At 50.1% G+C, this 21531-nt stretch overlaps 1 protein-coding gene across 15 annotated transcripts in view; it reads right to left on the reverse strand.

The window, feature by feature from the left end:
* The window catches only part of Tnip1 (TNFAIP3 interacting protein 1), a 48469-nt gene that overhangs the window by 5009 nt on the left and 21929 nt on the right, over window positions 1-21531 (reverse strand). For 12 of the 15 annotated variants that reach the window (XM_050157738.1, XM_050157749.1, XM_050157742.1 and 9 more), the window contains 13 exons: window positions 20707-20810; window positions 18867-18950; window positions 16399-16590; window positions 13164-13258; window positions 11888-12011; window positions 9806-9895; window positions 7816-7881; window positions 7540-7671; window positions 3853-3981; window positions 2094-2222; window positions 1647-1772; window positions 1181-1246; window positions 708-899 (listed from right to left, as the gene is read on the reverse strand). In XM_050157738.1, the coding sequence (XP_050013695.1) occupies window positions 708-899; window positions 1181-1246; window positions 1647-1772; window positions 2094-2222; window positions 3853-3981; window positions 7540-7671; window positions 7816-7881; window positions 9806-9895; window positions 11888-12011; window positions 13164-13258; window positions 16399-16590; window positions 18867-18950; window positions 20707-20810 (1529 nt within the window). The remainder of the gene's footprint in view (window positions 1-707; window positions 900-1180; window positions 1247-1646; window positions 1773-2093; window positions 2223-3852; window positions 3982-7539; window positions 7672-7815; window positions 7882-9805; window positions 9896-11887; window positions 12012-13163; window positions 13259-16398; window positions 16591-18866; window positions 18951-20706; window positions 20811-21531) is intronic. The other 3 variants (XM_050157747.1, XM_050157748.1, XM_050157745.1) reach the window with 3 other exon arrangements.

Genomic DNA, 21531 nt, shown 5'->3' on the forward strand with positions numbered 1-21531 from the left:
TCTTCTGGTTTTTTTGAGACAGGGTTTCTCTGTGTAGTCCTGACTGTCCTGGAACTTACTCTAGACCAGGCTGGTCTTGAACTCAGAGAGATCCACCTGCCTCTGCCTCCTGAGTGCTGGGATTAAAGGCAGCATGTGCCACCACCACCTGGCTTTGACCAACCTCTTAAGCACAGCATCGTCACCAGTGTTTTAAATGTGCATAAGGGGAGAAGCTACAAGAGAGGGCAGACAGGAGGCCACTGTACCTGCCGAGGAGAGCTGGGCACACCTGGAGTAGGGCTGCTATAGAGACTGTAGAAGGAGGGGCAGGTGACAACAACTCTAGGGGGCAGGAGAAAGATGAGGGAAAAGGAGAGGAGCCAAAATACGAGAAGGAAAGGGAAGGAGAGAAAGGAGAGAATAGAGAGAGGAAAGAGGCAAAGGGGGAGAAGCACGGTCAAGGTCAGACCTGACTCAACTGAAGGGGTCTGATGGTGGTCCCTCCTTCTCTGCATTCCTACTGGGCCTCCTCCCTTTGACACCACTGGTGCTGAGCAGCTAGGGCGGCAGAGTCTTAATTCCAAGGAGAGAAGCCCGGGGCCAGGCCTGGACACCTGCCTACAGTCACCCTGTCTCTGAGAAACAGCCTGAACAGCAAGTTCCCACCCCCTCACTTGACCTTCCTTTCTAGATGGAATCTGCAGAAAAGAGGGACACAGACTCACCAGATGGTAGAGGCGAGAGTTGGGGAGTGGGGGTGGGTGCTCCATGGGCATGGGGGGTGGAGGGTAGCGGATCTGGGACCAGTCCTTGTAGGTGTGGTGAGGCACCATGGCTGGCATGGGTGGGTAGGCATAGGGATAGGCCCCGCAGAGGTGCTCTGGGTGGGGTTCCACGTGGTAGCGCTCTCCCGAAGCCTGCAAGAAAGGCTCATATCTGCTTCTGACCCGCCACCAGCCAGCGGCACCAACCTTATTACCCTGTAGCTGGAATCTTAGCTCTCTCAGGAGGTCAGGGAGGCTGGGACATAGGCAGAACTGGGGACCTGGTCACTGGTCACAGATGACTGATAATGACGGTTACTGATGACTGTTCTGTTGGCACTGAACTGGCAGAATGCCAGCCATCTTTCCCTTGAGACCCCACTCCCTGAAGGTGGGCAGACACTGCATGCTGCCCATTCCCTCCAGCTGCTCACCTTCGCTTTCCTCTTCTGCTGTTTGAGGGCTTCTCTGGCCTTCTCCTCATCTTTGAGTGCTTTGAGCTGGAGGAGGGAGAGAGGCCCGATAGTACAGATGGCTCATAGGCAGGTGTAGGCCCAAAGCCTCACACCATGAAGGCAGATGGCTGAGGTCCAGGATGCTACTCAAGCTTGGGACGTTCCGGGAAGGGCACTAATGGGCACAGCAGAAGCTGGGCTGTTGGCTGTGGGGCCCCTGCTCTTCCTGGTGGCTGACACAGGTCAGGAGGGCACCCAAGTGCTTTCCTGCTAGCGTCCTTTCATTCTGTCCTATTCATTTTGCTTTCCTAGGCATCAACACTGACTTAGAGTCAGAGTTAGAGGACAAGGGACTGGCAGGTCCTAGAGAGGAGTGGCAGTAGAGATGGAGTCTAGTAAGTCCCCAGGGCCCTCTAACCCCTTAAGGCCAGGGTGATGCTCTTACCTGGACATTTGTCAGGGTGACCTGGGCCTGCAGCTTCTCCACCTGCTTCTTCAGCTCTTCCTTCTCTTCATTCATCCGTTCACGGTCACTCCGTTCCCTCTGGAAATCCTCCTCAAAGATCTTTACCTGGAGGGAACCGGTATGTGAGGGGTCAGGGCACCCTTCTGGAAGCCGCACTGCTCGGGCTCAGGACCCATGCTTCTCACTGGGGGCACTGGAGATTGGAGTAGAGCACCGTGAGCCCCAGATCCAACTTCGCTAAAGTAATTCTGTGTTCTTCTGTCTTATACTGTGGACCTGAGAGAGGACTTTATTTGAACAAAGGGATCGTTGGCTTAATATTAAGGAGTAGAAACATGATGGCCAGGCCCATAGAGATGGACAGCAGAGCTAGCATGGGGGAGGGTCGGCTGGCTCCCAGGGATGCATCAGCTCTCCAAGCCTCACCTGCTGTTTCAGTAGCTCATTCTGTGTCACTAGCTCCTGCTTCCTCAGGTGGCCCCCAGACCCTTCTGGGCTCCCAAAACCTGGTGGTGGAGATGAAGAGGCCTGGATGCTGAGAGCCTCCTCCAGAGCCTGGGGTCAGGGGAGAAGAGACAGGATCAGCAGCAGCCTCCCTGAAGTCAGACCACTCCCGGAGAGCCTCTTTCTGACAGGACAGTGACTATAACTGTCACCCCCACAACAGTGGTCCTTAACCAGCTCTACCCATCAATGCTGTACCTGGGCCACTGTACTGAAGCCTCATCATCATCCCATGGCTAGGACCTTACTCCCATTTTCCACAAATGAAAGTTGAGACCCAGAGACCCACTGTGACTCAGTTTGAGTGTCCTGTGTTGGTTTTTTTTTTTTTTTTTTTTTTTTTTTTTTGTCAATTTGAAACAAGCCAGAATCATCTGAGGACAGGAAACCTCAACTGTGAAAATGCCCCCATCAAACCGACCTATAGGTAAGCCTTTGAGGCATTGTCTTGATTAGCGATTGATACAGGAAGGTCTATCTCACTGTGGGTGGTGCCACCCCTGGGCTGGTTAGTCCTGGAGTATATACTAAAGCAGGCTGAGCAAGCCAGGAGGAGCAAGTCTGTAAGCGGTGTTCCTCTGTGGTCTCTGCCTCAGCTCCTGCATCCAAATTCTTGCCCTGTCCTAGTTCAATAACAGATTGGGACCTGAAACTTATAGATAAAACAAGCCCTTCCCTCCCAAGCTGCTCTGGGTCATGGTGGTTTATCACAGCGACAGAAACCCTAAGGGAGACAGCTAAAGAGTGAGCACAAGGCTGTCCACCCAACCTGTGTGCCTTTAACCTGCAGGCTAACCTGGGGTCTTCAGTACAAAGACCTCTGAACAGGCCTGGCTCAACTTTTCATACCCAAGACCTAGAAAGAAGCCTAGCTTTTCAAGAGAAGCTGCATTGTCTGATGGCATCTTCAGGATTCTTACTTAGCCCCAGCAACCTACCTTGTCTTAGTTATATGAGCCTGGACTGCAATTTCTACTTTTTACCAACTGTGAAGACCAGACAAAGCTGGGGTAGGGAGTGGGTGGTGGGGCAAACTGGGTATGAGGGTGCACACCTTCACTCCCAGCACCTGGAAGTCAGAGGCAGGAGATCTCTGAGTTCAAAGCCAGCCTGGTCTACAGAATGAGTTCCAGGACAGTCAGGGATGCATAGAGTAGCCCTGACTCGAAAAATGAAACCAACAAAGAAGGCAAAGTGCCCTTAGTCACCCACACCCTCTCACTACTTTCTTTCTTGTCCACAGAATGCTCCTTGGACTTTAGCCTCTCAGTGACAGGTCTCTTACCCCGGCTTCAAGAAGTATGTGTGTATGTATGCATTAACAAGACAATCATCAGTAGGGCGAGGAAACAGCTGTTGCTACCCTAGGACCATAAGATGGGGCCACCAAAAAGAAACCAGGGACAGTTTTGCTGAACAAGTGATGCTTATGCTTGGGTAGGCCAGACACCGTCAGGAAGATAGTGGGCTCCTGAGAGGAAGCCACCATGTACAAAGGCCATATGGGAGAGATGAGTGGGTCACCCAGGGTGTGTGGGGGCAGGGATGACAGGAATTGTGCCTTTAACCCACTGAAAAGGGTTTGCCTCTCCTGATTGATGGGTGCCAGCAGAAGAGTGGGTGGGCCTTGCAGCTGAGCTCACAGAAGCCTTCCCCCAAGGGGACGTGTCTTAGTGCCCACCTTATTGAGCCGCTGGATCTCCTTTTCCTGGTATTCGCGATGCCGGGTGAGTGGGCTCAGCTGATCCTGCAGGTACTTGACCTTCTGGCGCAACTCCTTGGCCTCTGCTGTCAGCTGTTCCTTGTCGGTCTGCAGGAGAGAAGGGTTGGTAAACAGGGACTCTCCAGGAGGCCTGGACTGCCTGACCCATGCCCTGGCTCTCCCTCCTTCAGGAACCATCTCAGTGCTTTCTACAGTAACCTGGGGAGAGGTTGGTGTCTTTGAGAGCCCATTTGTCCTGCTTTCAAGGAAGAGAAGCCTGGCAGAGTGAAAAAGGCCCCCAAGTCTGATGCTAGCTCCTTCACCATCTGGCAGAGACCCTGCCCCACACAGGCCCTCTTAAGTAAGCTAAGTCCTAGGGCTAATAGATCTTTAGCCAAAGTCACAGAGGGACCTCATGAGCGCTGTGAGTTCCAAAATGGAGTGTAAAATGTTGTTTGTGAAACTCTCTCAGGAGTAAAGCCCCTGTCTCCACCAGATTCACAAAGAATGAAGACAACCACAGCCCCTTAAGGACCTTGGGTTTCTAAGAATAGAAGAGACTCAAAGACATAAACGGGACAGAAGGAGGCCCTCCAGAGAAGTGTACAGAATAAAAGGTCACCACAGCTGAGGGGTAGAAGCTTCCAGGCTTCTGCATCACACAGCCACAGCTGAAATGGTGTTTGTGTAGACACAGCTGGAATGGTGGCAAGGAATCAGGCCTCTTTGCTCAACGAGAAACTGTGTGTGTGTAGACACAGCTGGAATGGTGGCTGGGTATTAGGCCCCTTTGCTCAATGAGAAACTCTCAGTGTGTTGACTTTCTGCAGACCACACAGGGAGTTGGGGCAGAATTCAAGGCCCTCATTTCTAGTCCACTCACATCAAAGGAAGAGTTTCTTTACTTTTTACATTTTTTTTAAAGATTTATTTGATTGTGAGCCACCATGTGGTTGCTGGGAACTGAACCCAGGACCTCCGGAAGAGCAGTCAGTGCTCTTAACCTCTGAGCCATCTCTCCAGCCCCTTTTTACATTTTTTTATTGTCTGTATGTGTGGGTATGCCCGTGTGGAGGTCAGATGACAACTTGTGAGAGTCGGCAAGTACTTCACTCACCCACCCATCTTCCTGACCTAGATATACTGCCCTGACTGTGAATCAAACCGGCCGTAGTGGTGAAAGCACCGAATGCTATTCACCAGGCCAAGAAACGGATTGTTTACTTTTCTAGGGGCCGAGTTTCATGCTTGCTAAGCAACTGTGAGCTATGGTTCCAACTCCTCAGCTCCTGACTTTTGTTGATTTTTATATTCAAGACATGGCCTTACTAATTTGCTTAGGCAAGCTTTAACTCAGCCCAGGGAGGCTCTGAGCTTTGGTGATCCTCCTGCCTCAGCCTTCCGAGAAACTGGCATTGCAGGCCTGCACCAGAGTTTAAAACAGTGGTTGGGCTCAAAGAGGTGGTGGACACCTTAATCCACACAATCTGGAGGCTGGGGCAGATGGATCTCTAAGTACAAGTACAGTCTGAAGTACATAGTGAGTTTCAGACCAGCCTAAGCTACATAGCAAGAAGCCTGTTTCAAAAACAGATAAAAATTAAAGCAGTGGGTGGCAGTGCAGCACAAAGAGCAGGCTAAAAACAAACTGTATTGTCAGCAGACACATATTTGAAAAAAGGTCTGGGAGCTGGAGAGATGGCTTAGTGATCACAAGCACTCATTCTTGCAGAGGACCTCAGTTCAATTCTTAGCACTCACATGGTGACTTCCAAACATCGAAACTAATCCTTCTTCTACCCATATGAGATCAGGCACATAGGGGGTGCACATACATACATAAAGGCAAAATAACCTTATACATAAAATAAATAAATCTAAAAAAATGTAACTATGGTTACCTCTCAGAGGACCAGGGTCTGGAGAGGGGGAGGGGAAGTCTTCCAGGAAAGTGTTTAGCTCATCTGTACTGTGTCATGTGGATCAAGGGACAGACTGAGGTGGGTCAGTGCTCATTCCTTTCTGTGTGACTGTTAGTCAATATTTCACATATCGGTGGGTGAGTGGTTTCTAGTCAGAGGTGGCTCAGGGCAGCCTGGCCCGAGACACACAGGTGATGGCCTGGCTCCTGCTGAAGACTCTAGGACAAAGCGTGTCCTCAACCAGAGTTCTCGTCTTCAAGGCCAGGGTTACCCTGGAAAGGCCCTGCCCTCCTTCAGAAGACAGGACAGAAGGTCAGATCCCAGGGATCTGTTTCCCTTGTAGACGTGAGTGAGGAAAAGAGACCACAGAGTCAGGGCACCTGGCTTGGGTGCCGTGCTGGTGCACTCAGAAGAAAGGCACAGTGTCTCTGTCACCAATCCTCAAGGGAAAGAGGTAGTCACAGACACAGGCTGCGCTCTGATAAGGCCCGGGTGCCACGTGCTGCTGGAGGGCCTCTGAAATGCAATCTGTGTTGAAAGTATCCGCTTTAAAGCTAGGCAAAGCGGCCCGCGTGCAGCTCCCATGAGCTGGCACTGTCACTAAACCCCCGAGGGTCTGGGAGTCAGGTGGCTGGCACCAGTCACACATGGCAGAGCAGAGGCCATTTCTTCAGAATGCTGCTTCACAGCACAGCCTGAATCAGGCCCCTTCTGTCCAGCCACTGATCTCTGCCCTTTCTTTGTTGTACACAACACACTTTCACTTATTAGCCTTTATCTGGTGGCTCAGCATCTCTTCTCCAGCCAGGGCAGAGCTGACTACTTCCTCTGAGTCTGTCTGGGACAGTGCCTGGGCAGGCTGACAAGATGACTGGATAAACAAATTCCTTCTTTCTTAGGCCCTGCTCTACTCACAACAGCACCTCACCCCACCAACGCCTGCTTTGATCTGTTTCAGGAGACAGTATTTAATTTGATTTTGACAATTTCATGTAGCCCAGGCTGGCCTCACACTCACTATGCAGCCAAGGATGGCCCTGAACTTCTGTACTTCCTTCTGCATACTCCCATGCCTGGTTTATGTAGAAGTAAGGATTGAATTCAGGGCATCATGCTTACTAGGCAAGTGCTTTACCAACTGAGAGCCAGCTCCATCCCATGACAGGCCCGTGGTATACAGCTTAGGCGGGCCTGTAACTCTTTACTCTCTTGCCTCAGCCTCCCGAGTGCTGGGATCACAGGTGTGAGCCTGTCAGTCCCATTTTCATGTTTTCATATTATGTACTTCTTTGTATAGTTCCTTGGGATTTGAAGATTTATGGAAAGATGGCTTAGTGGTTAAGGGGACTGGCTATTCTTTCAGAGGACCTGGGTTTGATTCCTAGCACCCATATGGTGAGCTCATAATTGTCTGTAATCCCAGTTCCAAGAGATTTGATGCCCTCTTCCGGCCTCTGCAGGCACAGGGCACACATATGGTACATAGACATAAATGTAGGCAAAACACCTATACACATAAAATAAAAGTAAATAATCATAAAAAAAATTTCAATAGATCAAAAAACCTTTGCAAAATGCAAGCAGGAAAAACTGAAAAGCAATAGTTATCTTGACTTCTCAATTTTAGAAAGAAGACAGGCCCACCAGAGGTCTCAGAGCACCTGACTCTATCCCTGACTCACTGATCCCAGGGACTCTGGGAGGGGCCTGGAACCTCAGAGCCTGCAGGCCTGGTCACACTTGCCTCTTCTACCTCGATCTTTGACTTGGCCAGGAGGAGTTTCCGGTCAAAGTCCCGCTGCTTCTGCTCACGCTCAGCCTCCAGCTCAGTCACCTGTTTCTGCAGGTCCACCAGCTTCTGGCGGAGCTCTGTGATCTGGAGGAGTGGCAGAGAGGGAGTGTGAGGGCGGGTGGGGGGAACATGCACCAGCTATCCCTCCACACCCCCGTTTCAGTCTGGATAAAAGCCTCTCATCCCTCCTCCTTGAGCCATCCTTGGCTCAGCTCCCAGGAACTCCACCTTCTGCTCATACTGCTGCTTCATGGACCGGAAGTGCTGGTCCCACTGCTTGTTCACTTCCAGCAGCTGTGGGCAAGCAAGTGCTGGGTTAAAAACACACAGAAGGAGTGCCAGAAACCCACCCCAGGCGCCCAGAGAATACTGAGGGGAGGAGGGCCTCCTCTATCCCCCCCACTAAGCAAAAGCTCCCTGCCTTTATTCCCCCCCCCCCACCTCCAGCTCCATTTCAGCCTTGCTAGGAAAGCCACAGGGAACACTGAGACCAGGAAACAGTTACTGTGAGGCACAAACAGGACTCTTCAGAGGGCAATTTGAAAAGGATGTGACAATCTCAGATTTTCACTGTCTTTAACACCAATTATTCCACTTTAACAAATTTAACTAATGGAAATACTAAAACCAAGGGCTGAGGTGAGACTCTAAGAGAGTGCTTGCTAAGCAAGCACAAGGCCTGGAGTTCAATCCCTGATACAGGAAGGAAAAAAGAAGGAAAGTAAAACACTTCAGCCAAGTGTGAAAACATACTGAAAGACTAATTAGCCGGACACGGTAGCCACACCTTTGACCCCAGCACTCAAGCAGAGGTAAGAGATCTCTGTGAGTTTGAGGCTAGCCTGATCTACATAGCCAAGGCTGCATAGAAAGATGTTATCTTAAAACAAAACCAAAAATAAAATGATACTCTCCTCTGTGTGTGTATGTGCATGCGCACCCACCCAGAGGTCAGCTTAGTGTAGGACATTGGTTAAATCACACTATAAGCAGGTAATGCACGGCCATTAAGAAAATGAAGACACTTAATACATTCTCTCAGCTTTAAGATAATGCTAATTATAATATAGATTCTTGACAGAGCAAGTTCTCGGGGAAGAAAAACAACTCTGCATCACTAAGAAAATAAAATGACAGACATGAGAGAGGATATTCCAATTTTAGATGTAACGCCAAAGACAAAAGTACCAAAAAATGAAGCAATTGGCTTATGCTGTAGAGCTGAACAGATATTCTGAGATAATTTTAAAAGAAAAAAATTAACCTGAAAAGTAGTATGTGTCACTTCATTTTTTTTGCATAAAAAAAAAAACTGAACAAAGGGTGTGCACCTCTGTGTCCTTGGCTACTTAGGAGGACTGTGAGTTCAAGGTTTGCCTAGGCAACTAGGTGGAGCCATAGGTCCAGTTCCTAGTACCACAAAAAAGTAAAACAAAACAACTCCAAGGGAATGCAGTGAGTTGAAATTAGCTGTAGTTATCTCTAGGGAGAGTTCTGATTCATTTTATAATGAGTGTTCTTTTAGTTCTGAGACCTGAGTAAAATAAGTCAGAGTATATTTGCAAAAAGGCTTTCGGGTGTATGTGAGGGCAAAAGGGGCAGGAGGGAGGAGGCTGGGAAAGGACCCAGCTATAAGGAGAGACCTAGAGAGAGGGACAGGCTACCGCCCTGGGCTGGAGGTGGGGAGGGGCTTGTGAGACAGAATGCTGAGGCCAAGAACAGGGGAGCTTCCTTCACTGCTGGCCACTCCCACACTGCAGCATGTGTCTCCCACGGTGACCTGCCGGACCACTCAGTTTACTTTAGCCATCCTTCGCGCTCCCCTTTAACTTATATGTATACATGCACGCACTTGTATGTGTGTTTGTACACGAGAGTGTGGGTGAGACCAGAACAGGGGGTCAGACTCTCTGGAGGTAGAGTTACAGGCAGTTGTGAGCGGCCCTATGAGGGTCCTGGGAACTGAACCGCAGGTCCTCTGCAAGAGCAGTATGCTCTCCTACTAAAGAGCCATTTCTCCAGCCCCCTAAGCACCCCAAACAATTTCAGGCTGTACCACAAATACAGTATCTTCAGTGATCGCTGTGGTGGACCAAGAGAGACCTTTCCCATGGAAAGACAGTCCGATGGTTTCCATTATAACTCTCTAAAATGATCTGGGACCAGTGGGAACCAGAGAGCCAAGCGGAGCCTTCATCCCTCTGGTCTAGCCACCTACCTCCATGCGTTGCTGTTCCAGTATCTTCACCTTCTTCTCGGCTGTACCCAAGACCCCCACCTCAGGGACTTTACCTGCCATCACACTGGCCTGAGGAGAACAGAGAAAGCCTTCTAATAGACCACAATCTAATAGAAACCCAAACCTATTCTGCAAAACAACTGGCAAGCAGAACTCAAAAGTGTCAAGGTCATGAAAACAAGGAACAGCTGAGCAATGTCACAGGCATGAAGAGACTATGGAGCTGTGACAACTGAAGGCCATGTGTGATCTGGATTCTGTTCTAGAACAAAGGAAGGACAAGGGTGAAGGATGTGTGGCATCTGTAGTGTTGGAAGGACAATGTAATTCCTGCTTTGGTAACTGAGCCATAGTTATGTAAGACTGTTGGTAAGGTGGTTCTGTGGTAACATAAGCTGGCCAGGAAAGCCAGAGGAAGTATGGGACCAGAACTCATTTCTGTGTAAGTTTAAATTAGCTCAAAATAAAATATTTTGAAGTTAAACAACTAGTAAGTTTTGAGGTGACAAGCACAGACCAGGAGGAGTGCAGATGCAGCGACTGGGAGAGCAGACTACGGGGTCTGCACGAGCCCCGTTGACTAGAGCCCGCCCAGTGAGGCCGATCTGCCCTGCAGTCACGCTGTCCCTACTCTCACATTCTGTTTCCTATCTATCACAGGCTGGGCAGAGTGGAAGCAGAGTTTATGGGCCTCTAGTGCCCCCTACTGGCTATGCCCTGTAAGCATACCACAACACCTGGAAAGGAAAAGGTGTATTTGGTATGGCGGTCTCTGAGAAAGGGCAGAGATGCCTGCCCCCAGGAAGCCCACTGTCTCCTGGAGGGTGCTGGGCTCCCTTACCTTTGCAGATAGAGGCACTCCTGTTTCCAAATCTACTGTGAAAAGCAACAGCTAAAGGCTAGGTGATGTGGCATATATCTTTAATCCCAGCAGAGGCAAGAGGAGCTCTGTGAGCTGGTGGCCAGGCTAGTCTACACGGTGAGCTCCAGACCAACCATGGCTATATAGTGTGATCATGCTTTAAAAAATGAAAATGGGGCACAGTGTTAGTAAGAGATGGGGGTGGAGAGGCTTTGCTGTTTAGCTGGCCAAACCCAGGTTTGCTTGAGAGATGATGGAAGAATCTTTATTACATGATGGCACATGACCTTGCCAAGACTCCTGCCAGAGATGAGGCATCCTTTCAGGCAGAAGCGCCTGAATGAGCTTATGGCTTTGCAAGTCCTGGGGAAAGTACATCTCTATCCAGTGACGAGCAGTGAGTGACCGAGATAATTACTACCTTACACAGTATAAAGTCAGCATTAGGGCGTATGCTGCAAGAGGGAGATGTTGTTAGAGAATGGGTGAGAGGAGATTGGGGGACTGGTGAAAGTGGAGCAAGGGACACTTGGGACTTTGCTGTGTGGCAAGACTGGGTCTGGAGGTGGGAGGTCAGTGCTGTGGCATCCTCGGACCATAAGGATACTACCAGCATCTTCCTTTCCATGCAGAGGCTCCAAGGTACAATCTCACAAGCTTAACAAGAACCCCATAGGACCCTGCTCAGTCTGACATCTCAGTTCTCCATGGAATGTCTGATATGCTACACTGACTTTTGGGAGGAGAGAGACAGGGAGACAGACAGAAAGAGACAGACACAGACACAGACACACACACACACACACACACACACAGAGAGACCTTGACAAAATGCATGAAGGTGCTAGTACCCAGAATGAGCAAAACACTGAACCCCAACTCCCATGAGCAGCAGTTGGATAATCCGAGCTAGCAAGCAAGAGAAGCAGCCAGTGGAAGGGTCACAGAGCCACGTGACGAACAATAATTCTGAGCATGTGTCTTAGGGAATGGGACATTCCACAGGGAATGAAAGCAGAACAAAAGGCCAAGAAGTGGTCATACCACAGAAGCGGATGTTGAGCTAGGAAACATGGTTTATCAACTAGAACCTTCTGCCGCTGGAACTGTGTGTAGGAAGAGGGAGCTCACTCTGACTGAGGGGGTAAGCAGATCCTGGGTCTGAGAAGCCTGGGATACAAGAACTTCCTGCCATGTACCTGCTGCTGTCCAGCGATGCCCTTCTTGCCAGCACCCTCTGTCTTTGGGGAGCTGGGCTGCATACAGAGGCCCTCTTTGCAGCTGCTGTTCATCAACAGCTTCTTAAGCTCCATGTTTTCCTCCCTGGATAAGAGAGAAGTGGAGAAGTCACAATGTCAGCTCTGGGTTAGGGGGCCTTCACAGCCAAGGACCTACTGTCACAGGCACTGCAGCAGTGTTCTGGGAAGTGTGATGAGACAAAAAGGGCACCCGTGAGCCCCCTAAGAGCGTGCAGTTTCCCTGCACGGACACACTCCCTCATCTTCTACTTAACTACAGGGATACCATGGCGTCAAATGGCTTTTCCCCAGGTCATTCAACAAGGACTTGAATTCCTGCCTTCTTACCCATAAGCCCTTGGGAGAAGGATTTTGCCTTCTCACTCCCTCATCTGTCCTTCACCCTGGGCATCCTTGTCCTTGACATTATTCACGTCCTCCAAGAGTAATGGAGTATGGCTCTAAAGCCCCAACCACCGGGCCATCCAAATGTAAACCAAGGCTCAATGATGCAAAATGGCCCTGTGGCCACAGTGACCAAGAGGAAACACAGAGTAGCAAGTACTGGTTCTAATACAGAGTCACTCGTCCAGCAGATAACACAGCACCGTTACCCAGAGCCACAGAGAGCAGGAACTGCTGCTAGTGAACAGTTAAGTCCTTGTACTGAGACCCTTAGGAAGCCTGCCTCTCTCCAGGCCTGCTTCGCCTCACACAATGTGGGCTAGTCTGTACGATCTAAGGGCAAAGGCCCTTTAAGATCCAGCATTCACAAATCTCTGTTTCCCCAGGCCTCCTACATTGTGGTCACAGCAATCCTTGGTGATGGGCTGACCCTATGGTTCACCTAAGACATACCAACTCAGTCTTGTCAAAGCCAGAGAGGCTGGACACCCATGTTTTCCCACAGGCCTGAGTGCAGTGAGGGACTTCCAAAGATTCCAGAAAAATGGGAGCAGGGAATAATGACCACCAGGGGGCAGGACAGTCCTGAGCCAGATCCTACACTAATGTAATCAGTTTTCCCCAGGGGAAGACAGCTCTCAAAGCTGTTTACATCCCCTCCCAAGGTAAACAAAACACAAGGGAAAAATCCCAGACTGCCAAGAAGGGCCAAGAAATCTGCTGTCAGAACAGAGCTCTAAGAAGTGGCCTCGTTCCAGGAACCAACGAGTCACATTATCTATTCCTCCTGCTCTATTCCTCCCATTCCAGTCTCAAGGTGGCCTGCACTTACCGCAGTCTCTCAGCAGCCTGATCCCGCTGTTCCAAGCCCTTGTCCAGCTTGGCCTTCAGGGCCTCATTCTCCTGGCGCAGCTGCTCACACAAGGTCTGTGGGACAGATTGGTAGACAGGTGGGGGTTAAGAGGGTGCATATCCTGAGCTGACACAAGGCTGACACAAGGATCTGGAGCTGCAGCCAGCCCAGGCAGGACCAGATACTATATCCCTTTGATTGGCAGGATAGCTGGGAGCCAGGCCACTAGGCTTCTCTTCCATTGGAGCCAGCAGTGAGGATGCACTGGGGTCCTGGTCCTCACAGTGAAATTCCCTCTCTTCCCTGCATAGATCTCCCTGTCTAGACTGCTCGTCCTTGGCAACACTCCCTGGCTCACTTCTCTGTTCTCTTTTTCGAACTAGGGTGGACATCTTATATCCACTAGAGCAATGGTATGGAAAGAATGAATCCCTACTACAGCATACAAGAGAAGTTGTGCACGTCACCCGTGTCACCAGGGAGACTTCAGAACTGCTGCCCCCCTTTCTGACCAGCATAAGACAGTCCTGGATGGATGGAAGGGCAGCCTTGCACTGCAGGTGTTGGACACTGTGGGCTGAAGGTTGAGAAAACAGAAAGCTTGTTATTGGTTCCTTCAGTGCCTAACGGAGGGCCCTGTGCCATATTTGATCTCAAAAAATATGTATGTCTTTTTCTTCTTTAGGCAAGGCCTCATCCTGTAATACGGCTGGGCCTGAAACTCACTACAACTTGGCACTGAACTCCCAGCAATCTTCTTGTCTCGGCCTCCTAAGTGCTGAGATTCCAGGCGCAAGCCTGCAATGTTCGTTGAGTGAGCCAAGAAACAAATCAGAGAGAGAATGAGGAGGAACTGGATTCAGCTTCCTCCACCCAGAGGCCGAGAAACAGGGAGTTGCTATGTCCCTGGGTGGGGACTCCAGGGAATAGAATGTACTGCTCCTGTCTCTGAGGGAAGGCCACAATGACACCTCATTTGTTACACTGCCATTCCAGGACAGAGGGCTGTTTTTGGGGCCTCTAGGTAAATGCCCTGGGTACAAAGTCACCACCCTCCATCAGAGAGTCTACGAGCACACCTGTGAGCTTGTCCATTATTTGTTTTAAAGATTGATTTGCTTTTTTAAAAAATTATGTATATAGGTATTTTGCCTGCATGTATGCTGTGCACCGTATGTGCAGAGTGCCCACAGAGGCCAGAAGTGGGCGTCAGATCCCCTGGAAATGGAGCTAGAGATGTGAGATGGATGCAGCGTGGGTGCTGGTTACCAAACCAGGTCATCTGCAAGAGCAGCCATTGCTCTAAACTGCTAAGTATCTCTCCAACTTTGTTTTTCGGTTTTTGCTTTTGAGACAGGATCTAGCTAAGTAGCCCAGAATGATCTTGAACTTGAGATTCTCCTGCCTCGGCCCCTAGAGCTGGCATTATGGGTGTGAGCTTCCACACCTGGCTTGCTCATTCTTTCACCAACTGTGGATGAAGTGCCAGGCACCAGGGTACCATGGTGAGTATGCTGCCTTTGTGAAGACAACACTCAGCTGTGAGTACAAACTAAGCAAATCAACTATCTAAAAAGATAGAACTGTTGGTACTGTTAGAGCCAAGAAGGGAATAAGCAGGAGACCAATGTAAGAGGCTGGTGGGTATCAGGGGCCAGCACACATCCCCCATCTGAGTGCCAAAAGTTGATGCTCAGAATGATCTCAGCCCCTGTACTGTGTTAGGTTTTCTTTCACAGAGCTCAGCTTGGAAACCCCAAAGCCTTGGTGGCCTCTCAAAGAGGTTTCCTCGCCCAGCCTAGACCCCAGGCCCTCCACCACACATTTCCATTGCTTCTCCAGTCTCCAATAAGAGGATATCCCTTGTCATATAGCCAGCCAAGACCTCAGCTGCTCAAATACAGAGGGTAGATCCCCTCCTTTCATCGATGCCAACTGGCACAGAAGGTGGTGGGTCTACCCAGGAGAGGGGAGCCTTCAGGTGAGGGCTCTGCCCACAGGAAGGGGTGCTCAATCCCTGAGCAGGGCCTCCAGCAGCCTTATTTTTACCATCTTTACAATGGTCACCAATTAACTGTTAAGTGGACCACAGTTACCTGAAAAGCCCTCCAAGTTAAGATGGCCTGTCCAGTGTGAGTGAGCGGACAGTGACCTCTCCTAGTACTGGGTTCTAGACTGCACAAAGGCCTCCTTTGATGTAATTGTCCCAGGAGGGGACACTGCTTAGCTCTTTCCTGATAGGACAGAGATTAGGGACTTGTCCAAGACCATTCAGTAATGAAGAACCAAGGGCAACATAACTCCAGAGCCTTACCTGGCCGAGCAAAGCAATCTGACCACCCCTCACACACACACACACAGGAAGCCTTTTTGAGAGCGATTTGAGAACGAAGGTGAGGAGGGAGGGTGGGCTATGGGTATGAGATTTAAAATATGACAGATTAAAGCTGGGTGTGGTGGCTCACATCTGGAATTCCCACACTTAAGTGGCAGAGGTAGGAGGATGCTGTGAGTCTGAGACCAGCCTGGGTTAGAGCGAGCTCCAGGCCAGCCTGGGTTAGAGTGAGACTGACTGCCAAAAAAAAAAAAAAAAAAAAAAAACCCAAAAGGCAAGAAAACAAAATAGAATATAAGAATTGAGGTTTTGAGGTTCTAAGATCACTCCATCATTTACCAGCTGGGTGACCTTGGGTTTAAAAAAAAAAAAATTTTTTTTGAGTGCTGTTTGCCTATCTGGGAAGGGGTTCTATGAACGGCTCTCACTGCAGGGGACAGAACATACAGAGAGTTTCAGTGACAGTAAAGCAAGCCACAGTGTGAGTTTAGGTGGCAGAGGCAAGCAGATCTCTCAATTTAAGGCCAGACTGGTCTATACAGTGAATTCTAGGCCAGCTGGGGATATACAGTAAGACCCTGTCTCAAAACAAAAACCAAACCAAAACAACAACAAAAAAAACCCAAAAGAAACAAGAACAAACTAGGCCATACCCAGCTGGCCAGGCCACACCCCTCAGGGCTCCCATTGTGAATCTGCAAGGCCCACCTCCTATTTCCTCATTTCCTCCTTTTTTCACACACTTTCCCACAACTTCCTTACTGCAGTCACCAGTGTGAATAAGGGGCCCAAGGAGGCCTAGAATCCAGCCCTCCAACGTCCCCATCGTTATAACCTCCTAACCCCAAAGGGTGGGGGAGGGGCGCTGGCCTGCCTCACCTGCAAGATGGCTGTGCGCTGCTCATTCTTATGCACCTTGGAGGCCAATCTGTTGAACTCAAGGGCCATACGGCCCAGGTGGGTGAAGAGCTGGCTGTGGTCAGGTTCCTCAGCACACACGCTCAGGGTGGTCTCCAGGCGCTGCAGATGGAGCATGAGGTTGCTGTCTTCTGGGGGTGGGGGCCCCAGCTCCTGTGGGAGCAAGGGGATGATCTTTACCAGGCCAATTCTCCCACTGCTTCCCCATTCCTCATGACTCAGTTTCCCCTGTGGCCTCTGCTTAGCCCAGGGAAATTTTCCAGTTGCACAGGTTCCTTATCTGGAGCTGACTCACAGGGCAGGACCTAGAACTTCCAGGCCACTTACTGGCCTAACAGCACCAGAGCCATCTTCCTCCTACGCTTTGAGTCTTACTGAGTGAGTGCCTGAGGGTAGTCGGTTTACCCTCCCCCAGGCTGGGCATTGTCTCAGCAGTGTGTGGATATCACTTCCCTCCTTCATTGCACAGAGGGAGTCCCTCACTGTACATACCCCATTTCCATGTGGTGGTGGTGGTGGGGATGAGGGTCTCCCTGGGAGTGGATGAAATACCATCTGACCCAAAGAATCACAGCTACAATATGCCAAAGAACCCCAACATAGTGCAGTATTTTAGGAGAGGGCAGCTCAGGCAGAACAGTTGAGTACGGCTCTCTCCACTCTCTCGAGAACATTCCTACTGAAGTCACTACTCTGATTATGCCCAATCAGGCATAACCATTTCCTTCTTGCTGTATCAGTCCTGGCCTCCCAACCTTCTCTTGCCCAAGCCCCTGTGCCAGACCCCAGGGTTTTACAGGCCTCATTTCTATATATCCTGATCATCTACCCCAAATGCTCTCACACTTCAGCTCCTCCAGACCCCCTCCCCACAAATACTTCAGAGACTCACACAACAGACCTCCTGCAACACTTCAGGGAATCAGAGAGCAGAGCCACAGGGACCTCGGGGTTCAGGCTGGGACAGTGAAGAACAGCAACAGAGAACTTGTTCACAACAACCCAGTCAGTCCGTGGCAGGGCCAAGCCCTACAAACGGGGTTTTCTGACTGCAATGCAGGGCTCTGTGACTTGCTACTGAGCTCTGTGGCAACTGGATTGGATGCTCAGTCCACTCCTTGTCAGCACCACGTTCTAAGAAAGGTGGTACCACTCTCTAATTCTTCATCCCTTCCCCACCATGTCTTCCCACAAAGGACCAAGGCTGTTCTCTGAAGGCTCAAAGTGCTCTTAAATTTCTCCAACTAGCCCACAAGCTACCAGCAGGAGCTAGTGTATTTCTGACGTGGCACAGGCAAGACAGACTGACTTACACAGGGACTTTTACCTCAAGAGATAAGTTACTGGCCCATGGTCACATGGTGAAACCTTTCTGAACAAGGGAATCTTGCCTCCTCAGTGTGTCTGAGTCCTCAGGGACAGAACAGGACGAGAGACATAAGGTCCCAGGAGATGAAACACGGAGGTCCTGCCTCACATTCAGCACTGGCTGACAGAACGAATCTTTCAGCATTAAAGGCTAAATGCCCTCAGCATTAAAGGCTAAATGCCCGTCTCTGTGGGTGAGCAGAAGCACACCAGTCATTCAAGCCCTCAGGACTTGAGGTGGTAGAGACCGCAGCATCAGTGAAGGTGAGGTCATGGAGCACTGGCAGAGCAGCCATTTAAGACTACAGTCTACAGTGGGGCATGTCTGTCATCACAAGGACTTAGGGATGAGGCAAGAGGCTTGCACTGAGTTCTGGGCTACAGAGGGAGACCTCTCTCTCACACACAAACAAAACAGAATAAAGCAAACATTATATAAGAAGGAAGGGAGTGATGAGGAGGAGGAAGGAATGTAAGGTCTCTGACAAATCTTCCAGATCTGTCACAATAGCTCTCCAAGAAGTCTGGCATTTTAATAAAGAACAGAAGGACTGCACGGTTGGGACCAAGGTGGTAAGCCCTGCACGGCAGGACTGGGGATATGAGCAGCCCCTGTGAAGCTGGAGGAGTGTGTGCACCCCACACATGAACAGAAAGTTTAACCTCCAACCCACCAGCTCCTGCACAAAAGGGTAAATTACTCCCACCACCACCACAAGCACCAGTCAGACCCTTTCCACACCCCCAGGCTTCGAGCCTACAGACCCAAATGGCTGAGTCATCATAACTGATAGAAAGGTGATTGGCCCAGAGGCCAGCAGGACTGGCAAATGGCCCAGGCTTTCACAACAGTGGGGTACTGTGTGCCCCACGTCGGGGAAGTTACCAGCAGGGGATTTGCATATGAGAACGAGAAGCATCCCATGCTCTAGCCCCTCTGTGTCCCCCCATGTAACTCCAGGGGACCCAAGGGATCTGAGTGGCCCCAGCGCCTGTCATGCAGGGGGCAGGTGACAGAAAGGAAAGCGGGGGACGTGCTCAGGGGGCTTGCCTGTGCTCACCATCATGTTCCTAGGAGGGCTGCCAGTTTGGGGTGGAGAATTCTGCTCCTCAGTGGGGACCACTTCAAAGTCAGAAGAGGTGCCCTGTGCAAAAAGGGAGTTAGGGGCCACCCAAAAGAAATAACCTGCCCCCAATGAAGAACAGTGAAGGGACAGAAGGGCAAACATTTAGAGTTCCCAGAGACGACCAGTCACACTCCATTCACATGAAATCACCCAGGACTCCACACAACCGCCATCACCCACCTTGTGATCTGAGGTCATACCCCTCCCCTCCATGGCCATTACTTTATCTCTGTGAAAGGGGTGTGGGGAGAGCTGACCTTGAACCACTATTATTTATTTATTTGCTCACTGGTGTGTGCTTGTGTGGGCAGACGGGGAGGGCGTGTGTGTATACACAAGTGTGTGTGTGTGCACACGTGCTGATGCCACAGCACATGTGTGGAGGTCAGAGAACAAGTTTGGGGAGTTGCTTCTTTCTTCCCTGTGGGTTCTGAAGATAGAAGTGAGGTTTCTGAGCTCAGACTTGATAGGCAACCACTGCACTGGCTCAAGGATTCTACATTTTAAAATGTTTCATGAGCTTATTCTTCAGAGCCACTCATGGAGCAGCCGGGAGGTTCACATTCTCTTTGGACAGATGAGAAGACCAAGTGCATAGAGTCAGTTAACACACATGGCGAGACTCTGCACAAGATGGCAGATCCTGCCAAAGCAACCAATCCATCTCCTAGGCTGTGTCTCTAGCTCACTCCTGGGTGACAGCAGCCATTACAGCTACCACTAAGGAAGGTCCAACACTGCCCGTGTGAACCCAGCCCCAGAGGTCTCCAGGAGAGAACCGACCTGAGAACCCCCAGGATGGGTCGACAAAGCAGAAAGTGTCTCAGGATGCACCCCAAACCGAGGTGGCGGCTAGCCAAATCTTTCATTTTTTCATACCGCTATCCATTCTAAGCAGACTTTACTGGTTGTTCAATCACAATAGGCCGATAGTCCATCTGAACCTGCATTTGGTTCCCTTAAACCCGACCACGGGCTGGGGAGATAGTTTAGTGGGTAGAGCCTTTGCTACACCAGCAGAAGACCTATGCTTGGATTCCCCAGAACCCACATAAAAAACACGTCTGGGCATCCATATACTGTAACCTCAGCACTGGATTGGACAGAGACAGGAGGATCACTGGAGCTTGCTGGCCAGCTGGCTAACTGAAAATGTTCACTGAAGAGAAATACGGGGGTAAGGAAGAGAGTTGTAAAACAGGACACCTGATGTCCTCCTCCTCTGTCCTCACAAGCACACTCCCCTCATGCATACAGTACTTACATATACATACACACACACCAAAACCCCCACAAAACAAAATAAAAATTCCCAAACCCTCTTGACCAGCAGAGATTATCCAGCTTCTCCTGTCCTGAGATGGTGTAAGACAGATGGGAGAAGCCAGCCCAGGTGGTCACTAGTCACAGCCACCATGACCCCATGTGGTATCAGCCCTGCTAGAGAAGGCCTCCCCAGACGTGACCTTGTAAAGGCTCTTTTCTCTTCACCATCTGAAGGCTCCTCAAGGAACTGCCCTAGGACAACAAGCTAAACTTCTCCACTGAGCCTGCAGGCCATGGTTCCCAAGCCTCTTGGCAGTGTGTGTGTCCCATTGGTGAGCACATTACATAGATCAGTAAATGAGAGAACTTCCTCGTCAGATCAGGGCCTTACGGTCATATTAACTGTAACTTTCATCTCAAAATGGTAAGCTGCCCCCTCCCAGCGCTCTGGACTAACATGAGGTGGGAAGAGCTTCAGGCAGCCAGTCACACTCCAAACGTAACTTACATTTGATGGAGTCTTAGATGCTGGTGCTGACTTCTCCATGGAGTTTTCGGTGGTGTTGGTGGTGGTGGTCGTGGTGGCGGTAGCATGTACCCGTGCATCCTGTCCTGGAAAATCAAGACTATGACTAAAGAAATCCAGACGGAAAGAAAACTGAACCCAGCCCACAGTAATGGAAGATCTCTCACTGAGTTCTCTCTTGATCTGGAGAAAAGGGAGGCTGTCCCTTTTAGACAAGAAGTCCGGTGAAATGACGGGCCTGAGTAATGTGGACAGAGTCTGAGCAGAGACCCTCTTCCCAGCCTTCTTAGGAAAACTCCAAGGTGCCCATGGTTTCCTGTTACCCTAGATGTACCTCAGGGATATGGACAGAATTTTCAGTTAACCAAGTGTTTTCTTTTGGGTTTTGAGAGAGACTCATATAACTTAGGCTGACTTCAAACTTGGTTTCGTATATCTCAGGCTGGCCCCAAACACAGTATGCAGCTGAGGAGGACCACCAAACCCAGACTCCAGGATTACAGGTGTGCCAGCTGAAGATGGAGCGAATGCAGGGCTTTGCACAGGCTAGGTGAACGCTCTACCCATTGAACTACAGCCCCCCTCTGTGGTGTTCTCATGGCAGCCCTGTATTACTCCTGTTTTAAAGAAAGGAAGCCAGTGCCTCTGTTAGCAACTGTAAAACCTGGACTCAAATGCAGTTCAACTTCCTTACTACTGGGGGCCCCTGCTGCGGAAGCCTTGTGAACATCTCCCCATTGCACTGGGAATGGACCTGGCACCAATCAGACACTGAGAATTAACAACTGACTGGGCCAGTGAGGACTA

The sequence above is a fragment of the Alexandromys fortis genome, unplaced genomic scaffold (assembly GCF_014885135.2).
Source record: "Alexandromys fortis isolate MF-2015 unplaced genomic scaffold, M_Fortis_MF-2015_v1.1 scaffold_103, whole genome shotgun sequence".
In the NCBI taxonomy this organism is placed as follows: Eukaryota; Metazoa; Chordata; class Mammalia; order Rodentia; family Cricetidae; genus Alexandromys; species Alexandromys fortis.